Source organism: Oncorhynchus clarkii, chromosome 6, assembly GCF_045791955.1.
Source record: "Oncorhynchus clarkii lewisi isolate Uvic-CL-2024 chromosome 6, UVic_Ocla_1.0, whole genome shotgun sequence".
NCBI lineage: Eukaryota > Metazoa > Chordata > Actinopteri > Salmoniformes > Salmonidae > Oncorhynchus > Oncorhynchus clarkii.
The window spans coordinates 10,871,405-10,890,241 of NC_092152.1; the positions used below are offsets into that span (position 1 = coordinate 10,871,405).

The window sequence follows — 18,837 nt, forward strand, 5'->3', positions numbered from 1 at the left end:
CTCACAATTGCACTGGATAACCTTTCAAACTGCATTCCAACTCCGCAGGAGCAATGACATCCTACAAGCTCACCTATTTCAACATGCGAGGTAGAGCAGAGCTGCCTCGGTATATCTTTGCCTATGCTGGAATAGCCTTCGAGGATCGACGGGTAGAGTGGAGAGACTGGCCATCGATTAAGAAGAGTGAGTAACGTTTTAGTAACCAGATCACTTCAGCCACATTGACAAGACAATTAGCTACTGAGGAGTTATGAGCTAATAGAGGAGCTATGAGAAAAAATCGGTATGTGACTGTGTGGACTTTATGATCCCGACCCCTATTTACCCTGGTATGGCCCCGATTTCCAGTGTTGTAGGTACCAACTCCGGGGGAATGTTTGAATCAACGTGGAAAAGTCACCAACGTAAGGGAAGTTAGTATTTTCACCCAACTTTTAACTTAAATGCAATAACATGGTGAAATATTTGTTGAATTCACGTTAGTTTACAACTCAACCAAATGTGCATCAAAACTTAACGTTGAACTGACGTCTGTGACCAGTGAGACTCGGTCTCAATCTCGTTGTCGGATACATTTTACTCGGTCAGTATGAAAGTGAAGTCATATCGTATATATTAAAAAATCAAGACAGCAGTGATGGAAACATAAAGTTTCGTTACAATTTTATAATTTTCCTACAGATAATTTTTTCATTAGACATGGTGGGATATTTTTTGTGTTAGTAAATGTAACAAGCGAGAAATAGCGTTGGAAACGCTTTTTTGCGCAAATTTTTTTAATAATAACTATCATATCGAAGGAAAGCATATATGGTGTGTGGTCGTACACTACGACTCGGGAAACGATGCAGTTTATTAGGCTATAGATACACAGTACATTATGAATTTGACAGGGTGTTGAACGTGCACGCTATGACTTTGATGCTGCTTTCCAATAAATATCGAGGGTCTTATTCTGGTGACATGATGGTCGATGCTTGACTGCCGTTTGACAAATACAAATATTCTCGCTCTTATCCATAATCTCATCATGTAGACTACCCTTCCTGCACTGTGTCTGCGAGCTGTTGACTAGAGCGCATGTGCATAGACAGACCAGAGTCGGCATATTTGGTATAGTTTAGAGTTGAAAATGCGATGGAAACACATTGAACTTTAGATTTGTATTCGGTACAAATCAATTTGGTGGAAACACACCACTGGAGGGAAATGTGCATATTTTAGAATATTCGCATGAAAATCTGTCGTCAATTGGATGGAAACCTAGATACTAATTTCTTCCAGAGACCAGCCCAGTAAAAAAAACTCCTTATCAGCTCTCATTCAGTCAGTGCATAAAACCGTTAGTCAGTCAAAATATCCTCACCCCTTAAATTACGAAAAAAGATTGCAGTCAGAGTGCAGTATAACTGCAGTATGCGGCAAATACTGCGTCCAATAATGTATTTTTACTGCAGTAATTGCAGTTAAAATGCAGTAAAGCTTCAGTTCAACTGCAGTAATTCTGCATTTACTGCATTCAAATTACCAAAGTCAACAGCAGGAACTGCAGTTTCAAAACGGTAATCTTTTTCTGTAGGGGTTTTATCACACATCTTATCACCTATTGAAACCTGGACCTGGACTTACTTTACTCATAGCATTACTGCACTTGGGAAATTGTTTGAAAGTGGCACACTCATTATTAGTAAGGGGAGACCGGGGGAAGTTGTAACATGTTTGGTCTTTTTATCTATTATAGACCTGTTTGGGTCAGTGAGCGTTTGTAAAGTGACTCTCTATTTGTCCCCAGCATGCATTTCTTTCACCATTCTGAATGCATAAAGAATCCATATGTTCTTTTGAAATATGAACACAGAAATACTGGACATTTTTACCTCTTATGGTGGCGATTTGACAAAATTACAATCATGGTCTTGAATTGGACTCACATTCTTCTGGTCTTGAATTGGACTCACATTCTTCTGGTCTTGAATTGGACTCACATTCTTCTGGTCTTGAATTGGACTCACATTCTTCTGGTCTTGAATTGGACTCACATTCTTCTGGTCTTGAATTGGACTCACATTCTTCTGGTCTTGACTCGGTCTCGGTCCCCTTGCCCCCCTCACGGTCTTTGGTTTTGACTCCGATTCGATTTGCTCCTGTCTCGAATCGGTCTCACTTTAGGTGGTCTCAAACACAACACTGATATTTTCCATCTTCTGGTTAGAAGTGTTGATGACGAACAACAACATACTTATTAACACTCTCTCAGCCTTTCCATTAGGAAAGCTCCCAGTGCTAGAGGTGAATGGACTCCCTCTGACCCAGAGTCTGGCCATTGCACGGTTCCTGGCAAAGGAAGCAGGTAATAATAATATAGACTAATACATTTAAATTGTAAAGTGCTTTTCATTAGTGTTCTCAAAGCTCTACATAGGCAAAAATACAATAAAAACATTTTGAATCAAGGCAGGAAATAGCAATAATAGGCTAGGTGCTAAAAAGATGAAGACTATAATAAAGTCTGTAGAAGTGTGTTTCATGGCCTGTTTTTAAAAGTTCAGATTGATGCAGTGACTCTCAGATGGCCAGGGAGAGCATTCCATAGACTAGGGGCAAGGGAGCAGAAGGCTCGGTCCTCCGTTGTGACGGAGATGTGTCTTATATTATAATCCTATATTTGAACGGTAGCCAACTACTGTATGCTAGTAATGACTAGTATTCCCCAACATGCACAGCTCAGATCTTAAAGGCCCCTACTGCACATTTTTATCTCGATATCAAATAATTTCTGGTCAACAATCGAGTACCTTACTGCGATTGTTTTCAATCAAAATTGTAAAAAATAAAAAAAATTGCTTCTTAGCAAGAGCAATTTCTCAAGCAATAATTTAGCTTGGACTGGTCTGAGTGGGGAGGGGAAAACTAACTGTTATTGGCATAGAGGTTTGGATCTCTTTCTTATTGGTCTATTAAAATGATTTACCACCTGGTGATGTCACCAGGCAGGCCAAAACTCTATCCCCCCAAAACAGGCTGAAATTTCAGGCAGTCTTTTCAAACAGCTCTTACACTAAAATGGCATTATCATAAATGTTCACAGTATTATTGCAGCCTCATAGTGTGGAAATATATATACACAACACAGGAAACTGCACTGGATCTTTTAACAATATATTTAATAATCTTGTTATTGTGAAACAGGTCAAGTAGCAAGAAGAAGAGGATATTCCAGAACGTTCTGTTCTCCTCTTGCATTTAATGAAATGTAAAAGGCAAGAGAGGAACATAAAACGCTTGGGAACTCGGTAGCCACTGTGCTTTAGTAACAACTGTGTTCATTCCCTTCCTGGCGCAACTGTTTTTTCCCCCAGGACTTGTGGGTAACAGCAGACTAGCCGAGGCCCAGGCAGACGCTCTGGTCGACACTCTCAACGACTTCACCCTCTTAATCCCATGGAGAGAGGACAACCCACAGATCAAAGTAGGAAAGGCACAGACACCCAATCCCAAATCGACACTTACAGTCCATTCAGAAAGTATTCAGACCCTGTGACCTTTTCCACATTTTGTTACGTTGCAGCCTTATTCTAAAATATGATTAAAACGTTTTTTTTCCTTATACACAATACCCCGTAATGACAAAGAAAAAAATGGTTTGTATAAATTTTTTCTAATTTACAAACCTAGACATATCACACTTACATAAGTATTCAGACCCTTGACTCAGTACTTTGTTGAAGCACCTTTGGCAGCTGTTACAGCCGTTACAGCCTCGAGTCTTCTTGGGTATGACGCTACAAGCTTGGCACACCTGTATTTGGGGAGTTTCTCCCATTCTTCTCTGCAGATCCTCTCAAGCTCTGTCAGGTTGGATGGGGAGCATCGGTACACAGCTATTTTCAGGTCTCTCCAGAGATGTTAGATCAGGTTCAAGTCCAGGCTCTGACTGGGCCATTCAAGGACATTGAGACTTGTCCCGAAGCCACTCCTGCATTGTCTTGGCTGTGTGCTTAGGGTTGTTGTCCTGTTGGAAGGTGAACCTTTGCCGCAGTCTGAGGTCCTGAGCACCCTGGAGCAGGTTTTCATCAAGGATCTCTCTGTACTTCGCTCCCTTCATCTTTCCCTTGATCCTGACTAGTCTCCCAGTCCCTGCCGCTAAAAAACATCCCCACAGCATGATGCTGCCACCACCATGCTTCACCATAGGGATGGTGCCAGGTTTCCTCCAGATGTGACTCTTGGCATTCAGGCCAAAGAGCTCAATCTTGTTTTCATCAGACCAGAGAATCTTGTTTCTCATGTTCAGAGTCCTTTAGGTGCCTTTTGGCAAACTCCAAGCGGTCTGTCATGTGCCTTTTACTGACGAGTGGCTTCCGTCTGGCCATTCTACCATAAAGGCCTGATTTGGTGGAGTGCTGCAGAGATGGTTGTCCTTCTGGAAGGTTCTTCATCTCCACAGAGGAACTCTGGAGCTCTGTTAGAATGACCATCAGGTTCTTGGTCACCTCCCTGACTGGGCGGCCAGCTCGAGGAAGAGTCTTGGTGGTTCCAAACTCCTTTAATTTAAGAATGATGGAGGCCATTGTGTTCTTTGGGACCTTCAATGCTGCAGAAATGTCTTGGTACCCTTCCCCAGATCTGTGTCTCAATACAATCCTGTCTTTGAGCTCTACGGACAACCTCATAGCTTGGGTTTTTGCTCAGACATGCACAACTGTGGGAGCTTATATAGACATGTGTGCCTTTCCAAATCATGTCCAATCAATTGAATTTACCACAGGTGGACTCCAATAAAGTTGTAGAAACATCAAGGATGATCAGTGTTAACAGGATGCACCTGAGCTCCATGTTGAGTCTCATAGCAAAGGGTCTGAATACTTACGTAAATAAGGTATTTCATTTTTATATAAATGTGCAAAAATGTATAAAAGTTTTTTGCTTTGTCAATATGGGGTATTGTGTGTAGATTGTTGAGGAAAATGTTCTATTTAATCAATTTAAAAGTCTAACGTAACAAATTGTGGAAAAAGTCCAGGGGTTTGAATACCTTCCAAGTGCACAGTATGCCCTATGCAGTTATGAAGATCTGAGAGGATTTGATATGCGAAAACCTCCATCTAGTGCTAGCCTATCAGAAGGCAAGGTAGAGCTATTAGCTAATTCTCCCAGATCTCAACAAGTGCATAGGGTCTAGTGGTCCATTTAGGATTGGATCAGAGAGATGTTCATGAAGTGTTTGACAATTCCTTGACAATCATTCATAACATAATCTGTGTCTAGGACACTGTACACTTATGACCACTCCTCGAATAAATAGCATTCTCAATGGAGAATCTCCATTTCCTTTTTTCCAGGACAGATGTTTTTTTTGTCAGGGAAACCCATCCCAAGAAATCAAGTCATTAATAGTGACTTTAGTTTAAACCACAGTGGGCTCAACCTCTGCATGCTGAATGATTTACAGTGCTCACCTGAGTGAGAACCCTGTTTTGTTCTACAGACACAGAAGATTGACATGCTTTTCCAAAGCCACGCCCCCAAGTTACTGGACCATCTCCAGTGTCATTTGGGAGACAGGAAGTGGTTAGTGGGTGATTCGGTAAGTTGAAAGGAGGGGGGCTCTCCACTGTAATTCAGTCCCATAATTTTGGCCAATGACATCGGTTTGTTAACATGTCTCATGAGTCATCTAAATGGTGTGAGGAGCTATAGGACTATGGGCTCATTGTAACAGCATCAACGGAACAGAGTTATTCCCATGTGTTGGATGTTTGGTACCATTCCATAGATTCCATTACAGCCATTACAATGAACCTGTCCTCCTAAAGTTTGGACACGCCTACTCATTCAAGGGTTTTTCTTTATTTTACTATTGTCTACATTGTAGAATAATAGTGATGACATCAATCATGGTAGTAACCACAAAAAGCGTTAAATAAATCTAAATATATTTGAGATTCTTCAAAGTAGCCACCCTTTGCCATGATGACAGCTTTGCACACTCTTGGCAAGAACAGCTAAAATAAGCAAAGAGAAACAACAGCCCATCAATACTTTAAGACATGAAGGTCAGTCAATCCAAAAAATGTCAAGGACTTTGAAATGTAATTATTTTTTTTAAAATAACCTGGAATGAGTAAGTGTCCAAACTTTTGACTGGTACTTTATACTCAACAGTGGATATTAAGATGTGTCTGTTAGATCTATATCTATCTATCTATATCCTCTTGAGACTAGGGGAGCAGTATTTAGATTTTTGGATGAAAAACGTACCCAAAATGAAACTACCTATTTCTCATGCCCAGAATCTAGAATATGCATATAATTAGGATAGATTAGGATAGGAAACACTCTAAAGTTTCCAAAACTGTTAAAATATTGTCTGTGAGTATAACATAACTGATATTGCAGGCAAAAACCTGAAGAAAATCAAACCAGCCTGCCTTCGCTCCATTTAAAGGGATATCAACCAGATTTCTTTTCCTATGGCTTGCTCATGCTGTGATCAGTCTTTAAACATAGTTTCAGGCTTTTATTTTGAAAAATTAGCAAGAAAGAACCCATCGCGTCAGTGGATGGCTGGGTGCCAGCAGAGTTTTTCATGCGCAACAGCCATTTTCTTTCTCTCGCCTATGGAAGAAGCTACATTCCAGTTGACATTATCGATTATATATTGTAAAAACAACCTGAGGATTGATTATAAAAAAAACATTTGACATCTTTCTATGCACTTTACGGATACTATTTGGAATTTGTCTGCGATGTTGTGACTGCTCGAGCCTGTGGATTTCTGAACATAACGCGCCAAACAAATGGAGGTATTTTGAATATAAAAATAATCTTTATGGCGCAAAAGGAGCATTTATTGTGTAACTGGGAGTCTCGTGAGTGCAAACATCTGAAGATCATCAAAGGTAAGCGATTTGATTTGTTGCTTTTCTGACTTTCGTGACCAATCTACTTGGCTGCTAGCTGTTTGTAATATTTTGTCTACTGAGAGAGATGTCCTTACACAAACGCTTGTTATGCTTTCGCCGAAAAGCTTTATTGAAATCTGACACGCCAGGTGGATTAACAACAAGCTAAGCTTTGTTTTGCTATATTGCACTTGTGATTTCATGAAAATGTAATATTTTTTGTAATTTAATTTTAATTTGGCGCTCTGCAATTCAGCGGAAGTTGATGACAATTATCCCGCTAAAAGGATGGGTGCACCAAGAGGATATCATATCGAGGGAGAGAGTTGAAGTCGGAAGTTTACATACACTTAGATTGGAGTCATTAAAACTATTTATTCAACCATAGACATATTGTACAAATATTGTTTTATGAGAATTCTGACTAAAATTACACACATCATTTATTATAATTTTACTGAGTAAAACTACACAAAACAATTGTATGATTCTAATCAATTTCATACAGTCATAAGATTTCAGAGTGGAATTATTTCATCATTATCTTCCAACATTTAAAATAGTTTAAACTCTCTGGGATGTGGGGCGCTAGCACTAATTTCAAATAAATTACTATAAAAATCTAACTTTCATGAAATAACACATGTAAGATACCAAATTAAAGCTACACGTGTTGTGAATCCAGCCAACATGTCAGATTTCAGAAAGGCTTTTCGGCGAAAGCAAACAATGCTATTATGAGGGTAGCACCTCCGTAAACAAAGAGAAAACATATTTCAACCCTGCAGGCGTGACACAAAACGCAGAAATAAAAATATAAATCATGCCTTATCTTTGACGAGCTTCTTTTGTTGGCACTCCAATATGTCCCATAAACATCACAAATGGTCCTTTTGTTTGATTAATTCCGTCGATATATATCCAAAATGTCCATTTATTTGGCGCGTTTGATCCAGAAAAACACCGGTTCCAACTTGCACAACTTGACTACAAAATATCTCAAAAGTTACCTGGAAACTTTGCCAAAACATTTCAAACTACTTTTGTAATACAACTTTAGGTATTTTTTTACGTAAATAAATCAATAAAAGGGAAGATGGCATGATCTGTGTTCAATACAGGAAGAAAACAAACTGACGCTAGCTTTCTGGTCACGCGCCTCTAACAGTACACTTGAAGTGACCCTCATTTTGAACAGGGCTACTTCTTCATTACACAAAGAAAAAACCTCAACCAATTTCTAAAGACTGACAACCAGTGGAAGCGATAGGAACTGCAAGAAGGTCCCTTAGAAATCTGGATTCCCAATGAAAACCCATTGAAAAGAGAGTGACCTCCAAACCAAAAAAAATCTGAATGTTTTTTCCTTGGGGTTTCGCCTGCTACATACGTTCTGTTACTCTCAGACATGATTCAAACAGTTTTAGAAACTTCAGCGTGTTTTCTATCCAAATCTAATAATATATCTACTAATAATATGCATATCTTATCTTCTGGGGATGAGTACCAGGCAGTTGAATTTGGGCATGCATTTCATCCGGACGTTAAAATACTGCCCCCTGTCACCAAGAAGTTAACAATAGTGTGAGATGAGACAAGGATATCCCTGCCGGCCAAAACCTCCCTAACCCGGAACGACGCTGGGCCAAATGTGCGCCGCCCCATGGACCTCCCAGGATCTCTGGTGGCACAGCTAGCACTGCCTTAGACCACTGCGCCACCCAGGAGGCGCTAAAAATAGAACTGTTTGGCCATAATGTATGTGTAAACATTTATACGCAGGGCCCAGCTGTAAAAGAGACCTTGGTCTCAGTCGGTGTTCCTTGTTGAAATAAAGGTATAATAATAATGACCATTGTTATGTTTGGAGGAAAAAGGGGGAGGCTTGCAGGCCGAAGAACATCAACTCAACCGTGAAGCACGGGGGTGACAGCGTCACGTTGTGGGGGTGCTTTGCTGCAGGAGGGACTGGTGCACTTCACAAAATAGATGGCATCATTGAGGATTGAAAATTATGTGGATATATTGACGCAACATCAAGACATCAGTCAGGAAGTTAAAGCTTGGTCAAAAATGGGTGTTCCAAATGGACAATGACCCCAAGCATACTTCCAAAGTTGTGGAAAATGGCTTAAGGAAAACAAAGTCAAGGTATTGGAGTGGCCATCACAAAGCTCTGACCTCAGTCCCATAGAATATTTGTGGGCAGAACTGAAAAAGCGTGTGCGAGCAAGGAGGCCTTACAAACCTGACTCAGTTACACCAGCCCTGTCAGGAGGAAGGGGCCAAAATTCACCCAACTTATTGTGGAAGGCTACCCAAAACGTTTGACCCAAGTTAAACAATTTAAAGGCAATGATACCAAATACTAATTGAGTGTATGTAAACTTCTGACCCACTGGGAATGTGATGAAAGAAATACAAGCTGAAATAAATCACTATTATTCTGACATGTCACATTCTTAAAATAAAGTGGTGATCCTAACTGACCTAACACAGGGAATTTTTACTCGGATTAAATGTCAGGAATTGGAAAAAGTTTAAATGTATTTGACTAACGTGTGTGTGTGTGTACACGGTCATGGTCGAATTGCTGCAAAGAAACCACTACCTTTCTTCGGCCAAGAAACACGAGCAATGGACATTAGACCGGTGTTAATCAGTCCTTTGGTCTGAGTCCAAATTTAGATTTTTGGTTCTGTCGTGTCTTTGTGAGACACAGAGTAGGTGAACGGATGATCTCCGCATGTGTGGTTCCCACCGTGAAGCATGGAGGTGGTGTGATGGTGTGGGAATGCTTTACTGGTGACACACAGTGATTTATTTAGAATTCAGGGCACACTTAACCAGAATTTCTACCACAGTATTCTGCAGTGATACGCCATCCTATCTGGTTTGCGCTTAGTGGGACTATCATTTTGTTTTTCAGGACAATGACCCAACGCACCTCCAGGCTGTGTCAGGGCTATTTGACCAAGAAGGAGAGTGATGGAGTGCTGCATCAAATGACCTGGCCTCAACCCAATTGAGATGCTTTGGGATGAGTTGGACCGCAAAGTTAAGGAAAAGCCAACAAGTGCTCAGCATTTGTGGGAACTCCTTCAAGACTGTTGGAAAAGCATTCCAGGTGAAGCTGGTTGAGAATGCCAAGTGTGCAAAGCTGTCAAAGCAAAAGTGTGGCTACTTTGAAGAATCTAAAATATATTTAGATTTGTTTAACAATTTTTTGGAGAAGGAAGGAGAAACAGACAGACAAAGCGTGACAGCAGAGACCGACTGCACAACAGGGAGGTAGAGGCTCAGTTAGTGGTGAGTTGTATGTCTTAATCAGCTGGTTAAAAAGAGAGGACTACGTTTCATTAGTTACTGGTAAAGTAAAAGTTGAGAAATGCTGTAGTATAGTGTACTGGAAGGTGCAGGGGTGCGCAACTTACTGTATGGTAGAGAAATGAACATTCTCTGGCAATAGTTCTGGTGGACATTCCTGCAATCAGCATGTCAATTGCATGCTCCTGCAAAACTTGACCATCTGTGGCATTGTATTGACAAAACTGTGCCTTTTATTGCCCCCAGCACAAGGTGCACCTGTGTATTGATTCTGTTAACTCAGCTTCTTTATATGCCACACCTGTCAGGTGGATGGATTATCTTGGCAATGGAGAAATACTCACAAAATTTGAGAATAAGCATTTTGTGCGCATGGAACATTTTTAGGATGTATTTCAGCTCATGAAACATGGGACCAACACTTTACAGGTTACATTTATTGGTGTGTTTAGTTACGGGATTTACCTCGCATACCTTTAATTTTCAAATTATTGCTGAATAGTTTGTTTCCATAATTTGACTAAATAAAATAATCCACCTGTCGAACAGAAATGTAGATCTTTAGAAAATGTCTCATATCTGCAGTCATTTTTGTTGTTGTTGAGACATTGCTTTTGTAGAATTAACCTGGGTGGGTCAATGGAAACCTGCCAATTGTCCTGTTTGAGTTGACAGGATAGCAAACACAGATCTGGGACCAAGCCATGTCAGTTTCTCCAACTGCCTCGCTCAATGTGGCCACCATAGTCTGACATACCTTACCTTATTCTGTTTGGTGCAGGAGACCTGGGCTGATCTGTACTGCCATGTGTGCTTCACTACCTTCAGTGTGCTGAGACCGGGCTTTGCTGATCACCATCCTGCCCTGTGTGGCCTGACTGACCGGGTGGAGGCCATCCCGAACATCGCTAAGTGGATCCAGTGCAGACCTACAACAGAGTTGTAAAACCTGAGCCCAGTTCAGTAGGGACCCAGAGCAGACCTACAACAGAGTTGTAAAACCTGAGCCCAGTTCAGTAGGGACAAAACAGGATAAATGTTCTGAAGCTTAGAATTGGTCCAATAACTCTCATTTTAATGTTTCAGTTTCAAATGTGTTTGCATTTCCGTGCTTACTGAACACAAACCACAACTTACCCTGCAATGAGGAATGTGTATATGCAGGAAGTACTGATGTGAGGCACATTACTGTAGAAGTATAGCCAGACATGACCAAATGAAGATTGCAAATGTACTTTAAAAATAAATCATTAAATATTAAAATCTTTATTTAATGTTTCGACAAACCCTGTTGATGTCGCAACAAGGACATAAAAAAAAAATACAAACGGCCAAGTAACAGCTTCGACATGGGTTTTACAGTACAACCGCAACAAAAACGAGCATTTCTTAAATGGACAAGTTCAGGTTAGTTCTGGCCCTTTTGCTTTCGTTTGGTTCCTAATGAATACATCCCTAGTTCTGCACAGAGCAGAGTGGCCTCAACGACACTGTCAACAGGGGCAAACAATCCACTCCTATCATCTCTATTCCAGACTGTTGGAAGTGGACAGCTGTGTCTCATGCCTCATGGGTGGTGTGAGCAGGGAGACCCACAAAGTTCCAGGAGGAGGATTCAAGTATCCGTGGCAAGTTTCAGTCAATCGGTGGTGCCTGGGGGGTGACGCTCCAGGCTGGATCCCAGATCCTCACAGGCCCAGTGATGCTTTGAGCAGAGAGGCCATGTCCTCGGGTATGGTGCCCTCGTCACCTGGGCACGAACACAAAACGATTAAGTGATGATTCCATTTCTCAACATGTGATACTGATTTATTACATAAAGAAGAGAGACCATGGACACTGGACTTCCGGGTTGAGTGTGTGGGAGTGAGTGTGTCAAGCGCGCGTCTGTATGTGTGCTAGGTCCTTACCCTCCTCGGCAGCAGTCATGGCCTGCTCCAGTTTGAGTTTCTTCTGACCCAGCTGCAGCATGCAGCCCTCTATGGTGTCCTTCTGGATCAGCTTAATCACCTGGACTGTCCTGTAGGAGGACATGGACCACCAGTCATTCATCACAAGAGTATTGTAGTATTGTCTCATAACTTGCCAGGTTTTTTTGTGGGACCACATGGTAACTCTTATCGTCACTACTTCTAGAGACTTGTCTCTAAGCAAGCCATCTCTCACTACTGACCCTAACCCCATAATGCAGCCCAGCCCTCTCCGGCCGTCCGCATTATGTGGTTAGGGTCAGTAGGGGGGGGGGGGCGTCTCACCTGGGCCCCCCCTTTCCTGTCTGTGTCTCACCTGGTCTGCCCCCCATTTCTGTCTGTCGCCCCCAGCTCTCGTGTCTCTCACCTGGTCTGCCCTAGTCTGTGGCAACGGTCCTCAGCCTGTTTGTCGTTGTAAGGGTTGCAGTCGATGTCATGCATGATGACCACGTTGGCCGAGGTCAGGTTGATACCCAGGCCTCCGGCCCGCGTCGACAGCAGGAACACAAAGATTTCCGGGTCTGTGTTGTAGTCATCAATCAGCACGATCCTGCACCAAACACAGGTGGGTCCGGGGAAAACAATGGCTTTCTGCACCGGCACTAACTAACTAACTAACTAACTAACTAACTAACTAACTAACTAACTAACTAACTAACTAACTAACTACCTACCTACCTACCTACATACATACATACATACATACACCACTACATACATACATACATACACCACTACATACATACATACATACACCACTACATACATACATACATACACCACTACATACATACATACACCACTACATACATACATACATACATACACCACTACATACATACATACATACACCACTACATACATACATACACCACTACATACATACATACATACATACATACATACATACATACATACATACATACATACACCACTACATACATACATACACCACTACATACATACATACACCACTACATACATACATACATACATACATACACCACTACATACACCACTACATACATACACCACTACATACACACACTACCACATACACACACTACCACTTCTACACACACTACCACTTCTACACACACTACCACTTCTACACACACTACCACTTCTACACACACTACCACTACTACATACACTACCACTTCTACACACACTACCACTACTACATACACTACCACTACTACATACACTACCACTACTACATACACTACCACTACTACATCCACTACTACATACACTACCACTACTACATACACTACCACTACTACATACACTACCACTACTACACACGCTACCACTACTACATACGCTACCACTACTACATACACTAACATCGGTCTCTGAATATTGGCCACTACCAGTTAAGAGCTTTTTGTGATGAATTACCTTGGCTCCAGTTGCACTCTCTGCCAAAAGACTTGCATACAATGTTGGACGGAACCCACCTGTCTGCTAAGGGCGTGGAGCCGTCCAGTCTGATGTAGCGGTGGCCCAGGTGTTTGAGCAGAATCTCTAGGATGTCCAGCATCATGGTGAACTGACTGAAGAGCACTACTCGGTCTCCCTGCAGAGACGGCACGTTTAAGTCTTTGAAAAGTGCTATCATGTGTTATTAGAGCACAGTAAGGCACAGATCAGGACTGTATTCAGTGATGTGGAGACACCATGACATTTAGCCCGGCGCTAAAACATGGCCCCTCTTCCTCGTCTCACCCTCTTCCTCTCATTACCTTGGTCTTGAGCGTGGCAAGTAGTGTCTGGAGCAGGTGAAACTTCCCAGAGTCCAGTAGAAGGTCTTTGCCCAGCTGGTATTTGTCCAAGGACGAGTACTGCTGGCACAGCCTGTGGAGCTCAAAGTCAGACATCACAGCCATGTCCTCTTGGATCAGCACTGGGTCTGCATCAAAATGGGTCGGCTCCTAGGGGGGGGCATAAAGAACAATTATAGAGAGAAGAGACAGGAGATGAATATAAACAGAGAGAGCAGATTTAACAGGTAAGGGTGGTAAACAACAGGGCTACGTAGGAGAGGGACTTTTATCTCTATTATTTACTGAATAAACCAGAACAGACAAACACAAAATGAAATGAAGCAACAACCTTGAGCATGAGGCTACTCATGGCCTCCAGTCTCTCTGTGGTGTAGTACTGTCGGTGGAGCAGAGGGTGGTTGGCCATCTTCCTCAGCTGCATCATCACGTTGCACAGCTCTCTCTCTACACACGTGAAAAGAATGAGAGCGAGTGGGTGGGTGAAAGATTTTATTGAATTGAACGGAATGAAATGTATAAATTAATGTAACTGATCTATTCAATTGCTTTACTGTACTATAATTGCATTGCTTTGGCAACACACGGTAGCCATTGGTGTGTGTGTGAGTGAGAGAAACAGTTTAGTTAAATTGAGGACACAGGATGTAAGACACCGACCACACAAAGCGTTATCCCTGTTATCTCATCTGCCATCACATTGCGCTAGTTACGAGGCACCAATGTGTCACGACACTGCTGTAACACACAGTAGGGTGAAACTGCCACTAGATCCTGACTTTGGGTCTATATGACATTTTCCCCACTAATGGTTGGAGTTAGGAACAGGGAGGGGAAACCGATCTGTACCTAGGAGAAAGTTCATCCCAGAGTTCCCTACAGTTCAGTGCAGTACGTACTCTCTCCGATGGCAGACTTCTTGAACCTGCCCACCATGGTCTGGTAAAGCTGCTGCTGCTTCTCACTCATTGGGCAGAATACCAACTTCTCCTCCTTTGCTGGCAGCAGCTTAAGAACCTGAGACACACAGACACATTTAAAGTTGAACGTTTATTTTACTAGGCAAGTCAGTTAAGAACAAATTCTGATTTACAATGACGGCCTACCGGTTAACTGCCTCGTTCAGGGGCAGAACAGCAGATTTTTACCTTGTCAGCTCGGGGATTCGAACCAGCAACCTTTCGCTCTAACCACTAGGCTACCTGCCGCCCCACACAGATATCTTTCAAATGTAACATTGTGAACCATCCAACATTTCTAAGTTTACCCAGTCACTGAGTCCTTACCTCACTCTTGACTCGTCTGAGGATGAAAGGTTTCATGATGAGTTTAGCCTGGGCGATGCGGTCCCTCTCGAAACGACTCTGCTCCTCATGGGATTTCTACGACAAAACAAAATATAAACACCATCAAAACACATCCTACAGTACGAGTCTGACTAAACATGAGGGGAGTGGGACCAAGGTCCGTATTCACAAATACCTAATTTAGACAGCATTGTTGGTATGTGACCTGTGAACGGGGATGATTCCCCCCCCCCCACATTCTAAGTCTTTTATATCTCCCGGCATGCTGAGTGGGAATAGGGGCGTGCGTCTATTTGAATAAATCCATTGTATACACATTGAATTAGTTTAGGCAGGTCTTCAGAACAATAAGACAACAGGACCGAGTCAAGGACACCCTGGTCGACAGGAAACATGACGGCACCAAATTAAGTCAATTGTTTGTTCAAACAAAATTTACGACACACTTGCTGATCACAGTCAACACACATTTTATAGTAAGAATGGGATATAATATTTTTCCCATCAACTTGAGTGTCATGGGAACCTGTCATAAACAAAAAAGTGCCTTAAAAAAATATATATGTATTTAAACTTTAAGCAGTTAAGAACAAATTCTTATTTACAATGACGGCCTACCGGGGAAAACAGTGGGTTAATTGCCTCGTTCAGGGTCAGAACGACAGAGTTTGACCTTGTCAGCTCGGGGACTCGATCTAGCAACCTTTCGGTTACTGGCTCAACGCTCTAACCACTGGGCCACCTGCCGCTCCAATTTGAAACAGAGCGCATGCCCTCTTCCTGAGAGTTTGTATGTGCGTTGGAAACAACAAACTAAGGTTTCCAATCATGTAAAAACTGTAAATCATACCTGGATGTCCTCTGTAGGAGCATTTGAAAAAGTAGTTTTTTTTCATCAATGTTTCATCTTTGTTTCCTACCATCATTCTGCTTTGTTAGATACAGTGATGTCATGCACATTGATAGCTTGCTGCAAAACATTCCAGCTAACTGTTTTTATAGTAATAATCGTAGCAAAACATGCTCAACATAAATGTCCAAGATACTGTAACCTATAGCTTCTGGCTCAGGGAGGAGAGGACTAGTGCAGCAGCTTGCATACTTGCGCATTATTCCTTGGATAAATATTAGCTGTAATACTGAAGTAAATGTATCATCACCATCGCTCTCTCTCTTTTCAAAGTCCCCACCAGCTATTTTGGCCGAAGACCGATACACTACAAAATCGCATGCACATTACCCAGAATTTTAAAGCTAATTATAAGGGCCTTTAAATATTTATCTGTCAAAGTCGAGAAAACATAAAAAAAATGGTCAAAAGGCAAAGCATTACTGTGACAAGCATGAACAGCTCGAAGACCAAAATACCTACATTTTAATGAGTAAATACATTCAAATGAATTGTGACTGAGAAGTTTGATGTCAGATAAGAATGTTCATGATTTAACGAGGGCCAAAGCCAGTAAGATGAAAGGAGACATTTTATACTGAGGCGTTGGTGGGACTTTTTAAACATAATACTGCAATCATGATTACCTCAGTTGGCGGAAATAAAAAGTACCTTTTCAGATAAAGATGAGGTGGTAAAAAGCTGAAGTTGGCGGGTTTTTGTCTTGGCATGATAATGTCTCCGAGTAGGAGCACTGAGCAAGAGTTAGTTGTTACGATTTAAAAGGACAAACGGATCTTAGATCAGCACTCCTACTCTGAGACGCTTTGTGAAGACAGGCCCTGGTCTGAGTTGGGTACAAGCTTGGTTTGAAACCCAGTGTTGATCTCCAATCCCCATCCGCTCGATCCAAGCTTCTGCCAGCCTGACTAGTGTTGTAAAATTCCAGTAACTCCCAGTTTGTCTATAAATCGTGGTTGGAAGATACTAGATTTCCTGCTTATTCCCTCCAGATTACGAGAATGTTCCAACTGTCTTCAAATTTTCCAACCCTGGGAATTTTGGGTAAAGTGACCTAAAATGTCAACCCTAAACCTGACCTTACCATGGAGAACATCTTGGCTATCTGCGTGGTGCTGCTGGAGAACATGGAGGGCATGATGAAGTTGAGCAGCGACATCAGCTCCAGCAGGTTGTTCTGCACAGGGGTGCCGGTCAGGAGCAACCGGTGCTCAGCCTGGGGACACAGAGACAGGTAGTCAGGGAGAGAGAGGTAAACACAGGCAGAGAAACACAGGCAGGGAGAGAGAAACACAGGGAGGGAGAGGTAAACACAGGGAGGGAGAGGTAAACACAGGGAGGGAGAGGTAAACACAGGGAGGGAGAGGTAAACACAGGCAGGGAGAGAGAGAAACACAGGGAGGGAGAGGTAAACAGAGAGTCAGGAGCAACCGGTGCTCAGCCTGGGTACACACAGAGTCAGACAGTCAGTGAGAGAGTCAGACAGAGCCAGGCAGTGTTGGGTACACTAACATTGATGGCCATGAGGTGGCGGTAACGGAGGGACTTCATGTTCTTCAGCATGTGGCCCTCGTCAAACACGGCGTACTTCAGTTTGAGCTTGCGGAAGAGACTGCGGTCGCTGTCGTTGCCGATGGCCAGGTTGTATCTGCAGAGAGGAATGACAGACATCAGCATCCACAGTTGAACGTTCATTCCCTATGTCGAGCATACATCAAAGTGGAAGGGCTTCAGGCGCACACTATGACCACTAGGGGGGGACAATGAAGTTCTACCTATTTTACAATCAGATACTGTCGGCTTTCGTGTGAAGCTGTCTAATGTCTGTTGTTGGGGGCCTGCGCTGTTGCGCTGTTTTTTTTTTGTGTGATTCAGTTCATTTGCATGGTCAAAGAGGGACTTTGCAATTAAATCGCAATTCATCTGATCACTCTTCACAACATTCTGGAGTATATTCAAATTGCCATCTCATACAAACTGAGGCAGCAGACTTTCCACCACACACACAACTGGAGCTTATCGACATCCAGTGTGACAGTGCTTTGAAGGAGAGGTACAACCACAAAAAGTTTTCAAACATGAAAAAGCACGCCCAGAGTATGCTGATTTTATTCAGGTTGTGTGTGTGAATAAACTTTCTCAGTAATTTAAAGCATGGGCAGGGCCACTACAACAAATCACTTGTCAGCTGTTCTGAGGATCTCTACTTCAGAAATGACACCAGACTTTAACACTCTTTCCAAGAGAGCTGACCAGACCCATTGCTCACATTAAGACTGAAATCACCAAGAGTGGGATAGGCCAGGCCAGGGTATTCTTTCCAAAACAGTCTTTTAAAAATTATTATGTGATGTTTATTGCAGTGAGAATTATCCAGCAATGCATTCGGATACTGGATTTGTCCCCATTCGTTTTACGTTTTAATGGTTCAGATTGTACTTTATTTGGGCTGAGAAGATTTGACAACTGTTCAGTAATCTGCTTTAATATTTATTATTTTTTATTTCACCTTTATTTAACCAGGTAGGCAAGTTGAGAACAAGTTCTCATTTACAATTGCGACCTGGCCAAGATAAAGCAAAGCAGTTCGACACATACAACGACACAGAGTTACACATGGAGTAAAAC

General features: G+C 42.2%; 2 protein-coding genes across 4 annotated transcripts in view; one reads left to right on the forward strand and one right to left on the reverse strand.

The window, feature by feature from the left end:
- On the forward strand, positions 1-11,300 carry LOC139410614 (hematopoietic prostaglandin D synthase-like). Of its 2 annotated transcripts, XM_071155923.1 has the most exons (5): positions 1-186; positions 2,273-2,353; positions 3,363-3,472; positions 5,492-5,590; positions 11,017-11,300. In XM_071155923.1, exons 1-5 carry the CDS (start codon positions 54-56, stop codon positions 11,179-11,181), a joined length of 588 nt encoding a protein of 195 aa, XP_071012024.1. In that variant the 5' UTR covers positions 1-53; the 3' UTR covers positions 11,182-11,300. The 2 variants fall into 2 exon arrangements, with proteins under 2 accessions (XP_071012024.1, XP_071012025.1); XM_071155924.1 differs by lacking the exon at positions 2,273-2,353.
- LOC139410613 (SWI/SNF-related matrix-associated actin-dependent regulator of chromatin subfamily A containing DEAD/H box 1A-like) overlaps positions 11,290-18,837 on the reverse strand; it is a 23,496-nt gene continuing 15,948 nt past the window's right edge. The window contains exons 14-23 of one of the 2 annotated variants that reach the window (XM_071155922.1): positions 17,722-17,857; positions 17,294-17,425; positions 15,279-15,374; positions 14,892-15,009; positions 14,324-14,439; positions 13,954-14,142; positions 13,669-13,787; positions 12,573-12,755; positions 12,146-12,255; positions 11,290-11,985 (exon numbers count right to left, since the gene is read on the reverse strand). In XM_071155922.1, coding sequence (XP_071012023.1) covers positions 11,924-11,985; positions 12,146-12,255; positions 12,573-12,755; positions 13,669-13,787; positions 13,954-14,142; positions 14,324-14,439; positions 14,892-15,009; positions 15,279-15,374; positions 17,294-17,425; positions 17,722-17,857 — 1,261 coding nt within the window. In that variant the 3' untranslated portion in view covers positions 11,290-11,923. The remainder of the gene's footprint in view (positions 11,986-12,145; positions 12,256-12,572; positions 12,756-13,668; positions 13,788-13,953; positions 14,143-14,323; positions 14,440-14,891; positions 15,010-15,278; positions 15,375-17,293; positions 17,426-17,721; positions 17,858-18,837) is intronic. The other variant, XM_071155921.1, reaches the window with a different exon arrangement.

Coding starts and splice junctions, on each gene's coding strand:
- LOC139410614 (XM_071155923.1), top strand. CDS start 54: ATGACATCCTACAAGCTCACCTATTTCAACATGCGAGGTAGAGCAGAG. Junction 187..2,272: donor CTGGCCATCGATTAAGAAGA/GTGAGTAACGTT, acceptor CCTTTCCATTAG/GAAAGCTCCCAGTGCTAGAG. Junction 3,473..5,491: donor AGGACAACCCACAGATCAAA/GTAGGAAAGGCA, acceptor TTTGTTCTACAG/ACACAGAAGATTGACATGCT.